Genomic DNA, 13,728 nt, shown 5'->3' on the forward strand with positions numbered 1-13,728 from the left:
GTGGGTGTGTGTTTGTGTGTGTGTGTGTGTGTGTGTGTGTGTTTGTGTGTGTTTGTGTGTGTGTGTGTGTGTGTGTGTGTGTGTGTGTGTGTGGTGTTCATGCATGCGGCATTTCTTTTGTGCAGTTCTACTGGAGCTTTCTGATATGGAAGTTCTGATTTGTGTAGTTATCGCGAAATGATTGTTATGATCTCCTGAGTTAATTAGGCTAATTAACTACAAAGATCCAGAAGAATTCCCATGTTTCTAAACGCACGCCATGTTAAGGTGTATAGAGCAGCTTAATCGGTGCTGGGCAAAGCCAGGCACCCCCCTGCGCCCGGGTTGTGAAGCTCAAGGCAGGGGGTTCTCCCCACAAAGCCCGGCACCACCATGCGCCACAGTTGTGAAGCTCAAAGCAGGGGGTTCTCCCCACAAAGCCTGGCACCGCCATGCGCCAAGGTTGTGAAGCTCAAAGCAGGGGGTTCTACCCACAAAGCCCGGCACCGCCATGCGCCTAGGTTGTGAAGCTCAAAGCAGGGGGTTCTCCCCACAAAGCCCGGCACCGCCATGCGCCGAGGTTGTGAAGCTCAAAGCAGGGGGTTCTACCCACAAATCCCGGCACCGCCATGCGCCGAGGTTGTGAAGCTCAAAGCAGGGGGTTCTACCCACAAATCCCGGCACCGCCATGCGCCTAGGTTGTGAATCTCAAAGCAGGGGGTTCTCCCCACAAAGCCCGGCACCGCCATGCGCCGAGGTTGTGAAGCTCAAAGCAGGGGGTTCTACCCACAAATCCCGGCACCGCCATGCGCCGAGGATGTGAAGCTCAAAGCAGGGGGTTCTACCCACAAATCCCGGCACCGCCATGCGCCGAGGTTGTGAAGCTCAAAGCAAGGGGTTCTCCCCACAAAGCCCGGCACCGCCATGCGCCGAGGTTGTGAAGCTGAAAGCAGGGGGTTCTCCTCACAAAGCCCGGCACCGCCATGCGCCCAGATTGTGAATCTCAAAGCAAGGGGTTCTCCTCACAAAGCCCGGCACCGCCATGCGCCCAGATTGTGAAGCTCAAAGCAGGGGGTTCTCCCCACAAAGCCCGGCACCGCCATGCGCCGAGGTTGTGAAGCTCAAAGCAGGGGGTTCTCCCCACAAAGCCCGGCACCGCCATGCGCCCAGATTGTGAAGCTCAAAGCAGGGCGTTCTCCCCACAAAGCCCGGCACCGCCATGCGCCGAGGTTGTGAAGCTCAAAGCAAGGGGTTCTCCCCACAAAGCCCGGCACCGCCATGCGCCGAGGTTGTGAAGCTCAAGGCAAGGGGTTCTCCCCACAAAGCCCGGCACCGCCATGCACCGAGGTTGTGAAGCTCAAAGCAAGGGGTTCTCCCCACAAAGCCCGGCACCGCCATGCGCCGAGGTTGTGAAGCTCAAGGCAAGGGGTTCTCCCCACAAAGCCCGGCACCGCCATGCGCCGAGGTTGTGAAGCTCAAAGCAAGGGGTTCTCCCCACAAAGCCCGGCACCGCCATGCGCCGAGGTTGTGAAGCTCAAGGCAAGGGGTTCTCCCCACAAAGCCTGGCACCGCCATGCGCCGAGGTTGTGAAGCTCAAAGCAAGGGGTTCTCCCCACAAAGCCCGGCACCGCCATGCGCCGAGGTTGTGAAGCTCAAGGCAAGGGGTTCTCCCCACAAAGCCTGGCACCGCCATGCGCCGAGGTTGTGAAGCTCAAAGCAAGGGGTTCTCCCCACAAAGCCCGACACCGCCATGCGCCGAGGTTGTGAAGCTCAAGGCAAGGGGTTCTCCCCACAAAGCCCGGCACCGCCATGCGCCGAGGTTGTGAAGCTCAAGGCAAGGGGTTCTCCCCACAAAGCCTGGCACCGCCATGCGCCGAGGTTGTGAAGCTCAAAGCAAGGGGTTCTCCCCACAAAGCCCGGCACCGCCATGCGCCGAGGTTGTGAAGCTCAAGGCAAGGGGTTCTCCCCACAAAGCCCGGCACCGCCATGCGCCGAGGTTGTGAAGCTCAAGGCAAGGGGTTCTCCCCACAAAGCCCGGCACCGCCATGCGCCGAGGTTGTGAAGCTCAAAGCAAGGGGTTCTCCCCACAAAGCCCGGCACCGCCATGCGCCGAGGTTGTGAAGCTCAAGGCAAGGGGTTCTCCCCACAAAGCCCGGCACCGCCATGCGCCGAGGTTGTGAAGCTCAAGGCAGGGGGTTCTCCCCACAAAAGATATCAGATCGGACAGCGGAATGTGAATTATTTTATTAATCATAAATTATGCAATTTTGGAATAGACGGCGCTTGTGTTTCCGAATGAAAATGTCGCACACATCATGTGGGGATATGGTGAAGTCATGGTCTATGTTCATGAGGGCCAGAAATGCCATCCGACTTTCTCCCATGGAATATCTTAGGTAGGTCTTCAGACGAAGCAGGCAAGAAAATGAGCGTTCGGCCTCACAGGAGCCTACATGGAGGGTGCATCCAATATGGAGTAGGACTTTGATGGATGGAAATTCGTCTCCATCCACTGCGCAGAAACAATCCATGAATCTGCTTGGAAGCGTGTTGTTGGGCTTCCTTCTCCAAAACATCTGCCAGTCTCTGAGCTCATTTATCAGTCCTGCGGGATGTTCCATGTCGTTTTTCAATGTAACAGCCTCTGATGTCGGGCTGGAATGTCGCAGGTATCGGCGATTGTTGCAGATGGCATCAGCAGAAACAGATCACTACCTTCACGATTTTCAGCACAGAATCGGGTGTCCATTTCCTGGCTGAGGTGGTCGAGAAAGGGAATGGACATGTTTCTGAGGTAGAAGAGCAAGGGAGTATTGCGCCAATACTGCGCAAGTATTGTATTGCGCCAAGGTATTGCGCCAAGGTATTGCGCCAAAGTATTGCGCCAAGGGAGTATTGCGGTGCAGTGTTTGGACGATGGATTTGTCGTTTTGCAACTCTCGGCATTGTGACGTCACCTCCTACAGATTCTATCATGGCCTCAGCGTGATCGAACCAAAGAGAGAATTCAGTTTCAGCATTTGACCGTAGTTGAGTGAGCGCGTCCTTCTTGTCGTCAATCATAGAGTATGCCTCCAGCACATCCATGCCGTTGCGTTCCAGAGGGGGGGCGCACCCCCTGCACCCACCCCCACCTGGGATCCGCCACTGCCTCTCCTCTGGCAAGGGTAATGAATACGTTATCTTTCCTCCCGATGGGTCTATATTACCCCCGGAAAATCCAGATCCAGTCGTGACTTGTAAATGTATCTCTGGTGCCGCAGAGCTTGCTTTCGGCTCGAGTGCAAGGGTGTGTCCTAGACTCCTACAGCGAATGAGACAGGAGTTTCCGGGTTTAGAGTGAAATATATTTTGGTAAAAGCCGAGTCAGGAATCAAGTTGGAGAGTTCAACAGTGCAGTGCAGTGAGAGCTTGATTTGATGAGCAAGAGTTCGAGCTCCAGAGCTGCCCAGCACGTAGACGGTTCAGTGCAGTCCAGTGGAGTGTGAACTGGTGGGATCTGCTGGTGCCATTGGGACGCACAATGGGGTTTTGTGTCCAGAATCCGGGGGCTTGCACCACATGCAGGAATGCTGTCGGCATGGACACTTTAGTCAGCTTCCCTTCTCCTCATCCCTCCTCATCCCAGCATATTTGATTTGTCCCTTTGCTTTCTATCACCATTCCTGTCCAAACCTCGGCCCTAGCTTGGACATTTTATTTTATTACTCGAGATGTGCTTGTGTTCTGTCATGGCTTCAGTTGGTTTTGTGCCATGTGGTGCCCTGTTTTCACAATTTATTGAATAGAATTGTGATGATTGGTGTTCCTATCATTTCTTTCATTGTCATCAATATTAACAAGTTATATAATAGTAGCATGGGGAGGTAAGTTTTCTCTTTCTGACATCAGGGACATAAAATGATGTAGTACTTTCTGCATCTACTGAAAATGACAAGAACACGAGTTTTGTTGTGCAATGTTCAAGTATATAATTCAATTGAAATAAAATAAAGGTTTTAAAGGATGTAGAAAAAAAAACACAGCAAACTCTTTTTGGAATTTCACTGCCGTTGATGCACTGTCTTTTACACCACCTTATTTAACACGTTACATTAGTTATTTGTGCCTATTGTTTGTGTCCTTTATGCGCATGCGCGATCGCAACAAGATTCCTAACAATTTTCCAAATCCAGAGCCAAAGTATTGCGCTGCTAAACTGCAAGTTGGTTTTGTGATTCCTGTTCTGATTCATGTTCTACATTGTCCAAAATATAAAATTCAATTGAAATTAAGTATTTCCTCAATCATTAGCTAACGTCTGTAGACAGACAGACAAAGCGAACCAACTGCTTAATCCCGCTTTTCACTTCACGCATGTGGGGTAACAACAATTGGCTTTGTGTACAAAACAGAAATTTGCATTGGTGAGACCAGACAAAGACTGGGCAATCGCTTCCGTGAATACGTATTCAATATATGAACCAACAGCATGGGTATCTCCAAGCTCGTTGATCGACACTGCAATCTTCCCGAACACGCGCTCAGTCACAGGGCAATCTCCTGTATTTTCCTCAATTTCAGCACCGATAGTCAAAAACGCAGAGAAATGCTAATCAATCTTCAGCATGGGTACATTGGCCCCCCATGAGATTGACGAGCAATTTTCATTCACCTAGACCTCCCATCCATTCAAATTTTTGAATTTTTTACACCACCTTTATTAGTCCCCTACCGGTGTACACCGGAGGGGACTATAGGTTTGCACTCCGTCCGTCAGTCTGTCAGTCCGTCAGTCCGTCACGCAAAGAACAGTTTTCCGGACTTTTTTTTCTTCTAAACTCTTAATGCTAATGATTTCAAACTTGGCGCATGGTTTCCTCATGATAAGTTACAGATCAAGTTCGAACTTCACGACGTTTCGATCATTTTTGACAAAGTTATGGCACTTTGAACTTTGCTAATTTCCCCAACAGTTTTCCGGACGACAGACTGCCGGTAGGGGACATGTCTTGCAGCGCAATACTCACAATGCTTGTTTATTTACTGTCTCTCTTCTCTCCCAATTTTTTCACTTTTTGTATGTTTCCATATTTCTTCCCCTTTGTCCAAGCCACAATCCCCTTGATTTTTAATTCCTAAAGCATGACCCTACCTTTTGTAAGGTGTCAAAATGAGTCATTCCTGCCCCATTTGCACCCTGAACCCTAAATTAGCTCTGACACACACACACACACCTCTGGCTCACTCCCAACCATACATCAACCTCTACCCCGATCCCGTCTTCCTCTTTTGCTCCGAAGAAGGGGTAAAGTCTGAAATTTCAGCTATCTCCTTCCTTCCCATGGAGGTTTGCATATTTCGATTAATATCCTGTTGATTCCATCTATTGTTCCTCTGTAGTGCAGTTGCGTTCTGACGTCAATTCATGGCTCGCTTTGGAGTGGCGTCACATATGTGACGTATGATGGAGTAGAGAATCTAAAGGTGTATTGAGCTTAGTTTGGGTTTGCATAAAATTTAGTAAATAGCCGTGAGAAGAAAAATCTTCTTCTTTATTATTGGATCCTCTTCTTCTCTTCTTATTCTTCTTATTCTTCTTCTCTCATCTTCTTCTCTTCTATATTCTTCCCTATCTATTCTCTTCATCCAACCAAAGAGAAAATGCTCTATTATTGGCTTCCTTATAGGTTCATGAGTGAAAGATCTTTATCATCCATTTGATTTGTCAATTGAATGATGATGATGTGGTGCATTGTCTGGCCAGACCATTTGATACAGCTCAGCACCCAAAATGGGCTCGAGCTCATTTGATGGTAATTGAAATGGCAGCATTCAGCACTAGCGGGCAACACTGAGAGTCTCGTAAAGTTTCTTTACTCAGTCATAATATTGGGCATTGTTGTTGGGAAAGGGAGGGATGGGTGACGGGTTGGAAGGAAATCTGGAAAAAAAATGTAATATTATGTATGAGAGCGCTCAAAACGTTATAATGAATGAGATCGTCACAATTGTCCAAGACACAATCAACATTTATTTTCAATATCAATATGTATATCTATAACCGAGTAAGAAACTATATTTAAAAAATAATTACATATCTATGCCGTGTTATACGTTTTCCTGCGTTGTCATGAACTGTCTCTGTTCGTTAAACTTTTTGAACACTCCATGTAGGAAAGATTTTGTTCATGTGAAGTTTTGCTTTTATTTACAGTCACGTCTCGTTTTCTGGTGCCTTCATTTGACCATGGATACTGTGTTCCACAGGAGATCATAATGCTGCTGGAATCTTGGCATGGCTGGCACGGCGGACAGGTCCCGTTGCGTATGAATTAGACACAGTTGCCAGTGCGCAAGCATTACTCAACAAAAGTGACACTGTGGTCCTTGGTTTTTTCAAAGTGAGTTGGTCACACTCTTATGATGAATCAATAACTTTGGGCTGTGTATACGAGGGCAAGTATATCAGTGAATTTTGATTTACCCAACAAATATGTTTTTCTATTGGGAAGGACTTTTATTTGTCGACATAATTTCCTTGCACATCCACACATTTCTGCCACTGAGTCACAAGGTTATGGATACTCCTACAATACAATGAGGTTGACTTGTCTCTGATAAATACCTGCAATAAAACTCGGACCTTGTCGTCATCACTGAAATTCAAACCTCAGAGAGCTTCCTTCATCCAACCAAAGAGGTGAAAATCTGACAGTGTGAGATTCAGATTAAGGCAGATGGTGTACCACTTCAAAATCAAACTCATCAATGCCCCGCACTGCAGCCCTCACTGTGTGGCCGTGTGTATTGCCATGTTACAGAGTAGCACAGGTGTCGGGAAGGCAATAGTTATTGTCCCACGTCGCACCGCGGAGCGAAAGGGGGACTATGGTTTTCCCCTCCATCCGTGTGTGCGTCCGTCCGTGCATCCGTCTGTGCGTGCGTGCGTGCGTCCGTCCGTCCGTGCGTGCGTGCGTGCGAGCAGGCGTGCGTGCATACGTGCGTGCATGCGTGCGTAAGCGAAGGACCGAATTCTAATTTGGTGTGTGGGTGCAACCCACGTCAAAATCCAAGATGGCCGCCGCCATGTATGTCTGAACCTTGTGAGCGGAATATCTTGCAAAATAAGCAAAGTACCAACTTCTAATCTTGTGTGTGGGTGTATCTAGGCATAAGGAAGAACGCTATTGAAAATTGGGTCGCCACGTCAAAATCCAAGATGGCCGCCGCCATGTATGTCTGAACATTGTGAGCGGAATATCTTGAAAAATAAGCGAAGTACCAACTTCTAATGTGGTGTATGGGTGTATCTACGCATAAGGGAGAACGCTATTGAAAATTGGGTCGCCACGTCAAAATCCAAGATCCCGCCACCATATATATGTCTGAACCTTGTGAGCGAAATATCTTGAAAAATAAACGAACTACTAACTTCTAATCTGGTGTGTGGGTGTATCTGCACATAAAGGAGAGCGCTATTGAAAATTGGGTGGCCACGTCAAAATCCAAGATGGCCGTCTTGCGTCTTCCACTTTGTCAACTCACATCACTTCATCGGCGGGGGACCTAGGCGTAATGCTTGTTTCCATTGCTTGGATGCCTATTCACTCTCGAGTTCATAATGCTGAACAAATGTTTCATGACAAAAATGCATCACCTTCTGATTAGTATTGTTCCAGTTTATTACCTCCGCCACCAAAAGTGGATGGAGGTTATGTTTTCACCCCTGTCCGTCTGTTTGTCTGTGTGTAGGATATCTAAAAAAAAACATAAATTGTTCAGCCTGGTGGAGGTATGTGCTCTACCGAATGCCGGTCCAGTTTGTAAATGTGCGATTTGTTTTTGTTTATCAGTAAAGTTCTTTTTCACCCACCTTGCGCATACTTTGGATTTTTACTGTGTGAACAGATTACTGTTTGTAGATTACTGTATGTATGTACTATGTGATAGATCTAAAATGTCAGATATGTTATCGATTGACACACACCTTTCTGTAATATCAATTTGTAAATCTTTGCCACATTGTCCTCTGTAGCAGCAGATGCTGCTCACCAAGGCCATTGTTCATTGCAAACACTCATCTGTCCTTTCGGGAACCATTCACACTACTTGTATGTACACACTTTTATGCACCACTATCTGAAGTACCCGGCGGCGTTGCCTGGGCAGGGGAGGGGGGAAAGGATAAGAAGGGGGAAGGGACGTGAGAGAGCGAGAGATAAGGGTGCGAAGGAGGAGAAGGGAGGTGGGAGGTAAGGAGGAGAGCAGGGAAAGGGAAGGGGAGAGGGATGGTAGAGACATATGGTATATATATATAGTTTTTGGGGGCGGGTGGGGGGCTTTGCCAGGCCCCTCCGTTTTGGGAGGGAGGGGGGACAAATTTACCCATGCGAATAGTGCTTTAACGACAGAGTTGCCCAGGTAAAAAAGGGAATTGTAATGCCCTCTGACCCCATCAGAAGGTGGCACTACATAATACACATTTACTGTACATAGAAAATGTATGCCCCCACCTCCTCCCCCCCAATCCCGTGTGAGGCCGCAGCAATATAGCCTATGTTACCCCCACACAAAGTTGTATTTGTATAGCCCGAGTTTGGAGTTTGCAACTTAAAATATGTGGCATTTAACACACACAATCAAAGAACGAGAGGGAGACTTGTGTGCCTCACTAGCATGGTTTGTAGAATTTATTTTCTTGTTGTAAAATTGTTTGTGTGTGTTTTTTTCTCTCTATAGTTTCTCAGCTGGTGACACACATGGTTTCCAGTGGTAGATGGGGTTCCTGATAACATTGGAATCAAACCTAAATCAGCCTCATGTTTTGGGCTTTAAAACCTTTTAGAAAAGGTAAAATGTTTGGCTGCCTCTCATTCACTCATAGGTTCACATACTTTGTCATTTTACATGCTCCTGTTCTTACTGTTAAGTGCACACAGCCATAAATCTGACCTGATTTACCATCTTACTATAATTCACCAAATGTCCGTCTGTCCGTCCGAAGGTACCGCAAAAACGGCTGAACCGATCGCAACGAAATTTTGGGTGGGTATTCCTGGGACCCCCTGGAGTAAAATAGGCTATATTGTTTTTCCAATTTTTCCAAGTTTTCCAATTTTCCAGTTTTTCCAAACACGATGGAATAATATTTACCGATCTGAACAGTGATGTGGCTTTTATTGAAATTCTACAAATACTGTTTATTCTACATACCAGGAGAGAGTAGATCGACTCCTGACGAACTCTTCCTATATAAACGTGCGGCACCGAAGTAACACGGCAGTGTGTGCAAAGCGACTGAGAAACAGGTGTTTCGTGAGGGAGTGAGGGAGTGAGGGAGTGAGAGAGTGAGAGAGTGAGAGAGTGAGAGAGTGAGGGAGTGAGAGAGTGAGGGAGTGAGGGAGTGAGAGAGTGAGGGAGTGAGAGAGTGAGAGAGTGAGAGAGTGAGAGAGTGAGGGAGTGAGGGAGTGAGAGAGTGAGGGAGTGAGAGAGTGAGAGAGTGAGGGAGTGAGAGAGTGAGGGAGTGAGAGAGTGAGAGAGTGAGAGAGTGAGGGAGTGAGAGAGTGAGAGAGTGAGAGAGAGGGAGTGGGAGAGAGGGAGTGAGAGAGTGAGGGGGTGAGGGGGTGAGGGAGTGAGGGAGTGAGGGAGTGAGGGAGTGAGGGAGTGAGAGAGTGAGAGAGTGAGGGAGTGAGGGAGTGAGGGAGTGAGAGTGAGGGAGTGAGAGAGTGAGGGAGTGAGGGAGTGAGAGAGTGAGGGAGTGAGAGAGTGAGGGAGTGAGGGAGAGAGAGAGAGAGAGTGAGAGAGAGAGAGAGAGAGAGAGAGAGAGAGAGAGAGAGAGAGAGAAAGAGAAAGAGAAAGAGAAAGAGAAAGAGAAAGAAAGAAAGAAAGAAAGAAAGAGACCGAGAGAAAAAGAAAGAAAGAAAGAAAGAAAGAAACCAACCCACCAGACTAGAGGAAAGGCAGTAATAGCAGATAGGTCACCATACTGCCTGTGATGTAAAAGCAACAGGCCATGAATGTTGTCAGCAGAGGGGATGCCCAGTATAATGTACATCCGAGGGATGGCACACACAATGATGAATCGGCATGACAGTTTATAGCTGGGTTGGGATTCAAACCCAGGCTAAATGGATTAGAGGCGAATGTGCGTGCATACCTGTGGGCCATCCTGCCAGCCTACACAGCCATATAATGTCACCAATGATGATGATGATGACCACTCCTTTTTGCATCTTCGGATGAATATGGTGTTCAAGCAATTTCTTGGCTAAATGAATCTTGGATGTGTCGCCACTCCGACGCAGATGTCACCAATAATGCAAGTTATTTAAAAAAAAAAATTTTGAGAATTTGTTGCTTCAAAAATGGTCAACAAACAACACAATTTAAACAAAAGCACAAATATCTGTTGAGATGCTCTACAGTTTATACACATTGTAATTCATTTAGATTATACATCTGATGTACATTGTTTATTCACAGGAGCCAGAGGGTGAGCAACAACGAATTTACTTTGAGGTTGCTGACAACTTTGACGTCATTCTTTTTGGAGTCAGCTCAAAGCCAGAAGTCTTTTTGGAATTTGGTGTCACCGAAGATTCCGTGATCGTCTTCAAAAAAGTGAGTTCTTGAGGGTGTGAACCTGCATGGAATCTATATAAGATTATTGTAAACGAGTCTTGTTAAAAAGACATTGCTGTAACTTTAATGTCTTTTATTGACTGTTGAGATATGTTGAAATATTTTATTATTTATTATTTTTAAATCTTTAATTACCAACAGAATGTGCGCAGTGTATGAGCAATATGCAAGAAGCCATGGGCCGCATGATGCTGGCCTGACACGTGGAGCATGTCATTCAATCCAGACAAATCTCACATTCTCACCTGTATCTCTCAAGAACCCACGTACCAATTTGCATGATAAATATCACTGGAGGAAGTTCATTCTTTTCTACTTCCATGCCTCATCTTTTATGGACAAATCATGGATCAAAGGCGGCTTGCAAAGGCAGCTGCAGACTGAACATCCTCTATCGTCCCAAACTTTCTTGGGAAATATCAGCTTCTCACAACCTGCGAGGCCTTTGTCCATAACTAGCCGGAGTATTGCTCTTTCCTATGGGCTAATGCTCTTGCTTCATGCTTCCCTCTCCCAGCTGCTTGGAATCCAAAGCACTTAGCAGCAATGACATCTTCCACAAAGAAGCAGAAGCACAAGGCCAAAGTTTCTTTCATCACGGACAGGTTTGTGGCCTGTGGTTTTTTTTTTTTTGGAACCACCTATCTTTTGATCTTGCTTCCTCTGTGCTTTCATCCCTCCAACCTTACACAGTTCCTGCAGGACGCACGTCCTCTTCCAGTAACTCATTTAGCGTGAAACTCCCAAAATTAGTTTATTGCCCACCTCTACTCCTTTATTTATTTTTGCTCCCATTTATGGAATCCCTGCTTGAGTCAGTTCAATCTCACTCTTCCCTCCATTGTTTCAAGATGCCAGTGAACCACCAGCACAAGTCTAACTCGATTCCGTATCCATGTTGTTCTCTACTTCCATCAACCTCCTCCCACGACCAACCTCTCTTACTTTCAGATCACTATGTTTCCCTCCATCTCCTCTAATATTTTCCTGTCCGTTACTCCCTTTGCTTGTGTCCAAGTGTTGTCCTACTGCTCCATGGTCATTTCCGTTTATTGTATGCTCTCTGGCGTCACTCATCCATGAGCCGAGATTTTGAACAAAAATAACTGAACACAATGAGATAAAAAGCAGAAACAATGGCAGTCTGAGGGAGGGGACGGGGATGCCTGTGTTCATGTATTTATAAACATATTGAGGAATTTTGGAGCTCCCCTTAGCTACCTGGAACACAAATATACGAGTACAAAAGACTCCTGAATTCCCTCCACCTTGCCTTCTCTTACTCATATTTCCTTCAAACCTCTTCTTTCTCTTCCCATTCCTTTTACACTACTCTGTCTTCTATCTTTCTTTACTAATATCCTCCACTCCCTTACTTTCTGTCATTTTATTATTATTTTTCATTTTATATATATATATATATATATATATATATATATATATATATATATAAATATATATATTGTTGTGGATATGAGAATGTTTTTTTAATTTATTGTTGTGTAATGAATTGTGGTAAAATGTCACCCTCCTTCCTGCAATTGTTGTTGTATAAAGATCAAAGGGCGTTCCCGTAGTTAATTCCATAAAGCATACACGAAGGACACCATATATCTTTGTTGACAGTTATATCCTTATTATGTGTATTAGTGTAAGGCTGTGTCTCCCATTAATTTAAATACTCCATTGCACTGCATTAAATAAGAGTAGATCCCCTTTCCCTTCACATTCCCCTTCCAACAAATTGCCAACTGTTCCCTCCGCGACTTCATTCGCCATGTGCTCCGGCTCGGAGAAGAAGGGCAGGTCTCCACCTCGTCATAGAGGGGAGGAGTGAGCCAGCCCCACTCAACCAACCAAGAACAAGGGGTTGGACTTGGAGAGGGTGTGGAGAGAAACATCAAGGAGGTTCGCGAAGGTTCAGGGGCGTGGCATATATAACCCGCAGAAGACGCCCCCACCTCAGACGAGTCCTGGCCAAGCACGCGACGTCCCCACAGCGGCACGAGCAGACGATTGAGGCAGCAGATGAGTTCGGAGAAGTGCGAGAGAAGCGCGGGGAAGCCTTGACAGAAGTGCGAAACAAGAAGCGCGGGGAAGCCTTTGACAGAAGTGCGAAGTAAGAAGTGCAACGAAAGAGTTGCGCCCCACCAGTAGTTTTGGCTCCACCAGCAGTTGACTCCACCAGGCCGCTTCGACCCGTTACCCCGCGGGAACCAGATTGCGGTGGCATCGGTGGCCGTCGAGGTCCAGCCCGACGTCCCGTGCGGGATCAAGCCCGAACCATCTGCCCCAGCTGAACCTTCCCATTCCTCCTTCCAGCATTCATTCCTGCCATTCCATCCTTCTTGTGTACGTGAGTTTGTTTTGTTTGTCTTGTCCCAGGGAATAAGTTAAGCTTGTATAGTTAAGCTAGTATTTTCACTGTGTCACCTGCTTTTTCCATTTTCCCTGTATATAACCTTGACTGCTCCTTTTGCTTTAGTGTGTGTAAATAATAAATCCTGTTATTCTTCTGTACGTCTTCTTCTTCCTCTTTACATTCAGTCACTTTAGAGGTTTCCATATTGAATATCTGTGGTGCGATTTTGGCCAACGTCCAGGAATCGGGTTAGTCAGGGTAACTGTTAGGGCCGCGGCGCCATCCGCTCGGCAAAACAACATCCCATCCGCGGTCCATAACAATTGGTGTCTGGGAGTGGGATACGAGGCCCGAACCAAATTTTTAAAACATCAAGAAAAAATTTGGTCAAAATTTGGAGCGGCCAAGATTTAGTTTTTAAAATCCCAAATTGAGTCGTGCCATGGATAGTCAAGGCGATCAGATGCCGGTGGGGGAACTAGAAGAGGGGTTAGGGGTAACCCAGGATCAAAGGGAAGAAATGGAGGAGAGCAATGAGGAGGTGGTTGAGGGAGTATCAGGCGCACAAAATGGCGCCCTCGCGCACGTGTTTGAAGAGGCACAAAATGGCGGCGCTTCGCACGTGGTTGGGGCAGCCGCGCCCGCAATGCCAATGAATTTGGACCTGTTTATGAAACAGATGATGGCCTTTATGGTAAAAACAGACGATAATTTCAAAGGGATGGAAAACAGGATAGGAGGCCAAATGAGGGACGAAGCGAGGG

At 46.8% G+C, this 13,728-nt stretch overlaps 1 protein-coding gene across 1 annotated transcript in view; it reads left to right on the forward strand.

Annotated features, from left to right (window-relative positions):
* Nucleotides 1-13,728, forward strand: part of LOC137423380 (protein disulfide-isomerase-like) — a 107,152-nt gene that overhangs the window by 38,044 nt on the left and 55,380 nt on the right. Inside the window, exons 3-4 of the mRNA XM_068110480.2 lie at nucleotides 6,229-6,362; nucleotides 10,444-10,581. Of these exons, the coding sequence (XP_067966581.2) occupies nucleotides 6,229-6,362; nucleotides 10,444-10,581 (272 nt within the window). The remainder of the gene's footprint in view (nucleotides 1-6,228; nucleotides 6,363-10,443; nucleotides 10,582-13,728) is intronic.

This window comes from Myxine glutinosa, chromosome 3, assembly GCF_964187855.1.
Source record: "Myxine glutinosa chromosome 3, kmMyxGlut1.1, whole genome shotgun sequence".
NCBI classification, from domain to species: Eukaryota; Metazoa; Chordata; class Myxini; order Myxiniformes; family Myxinidae; genus Myxine; species Myxine glutinosa.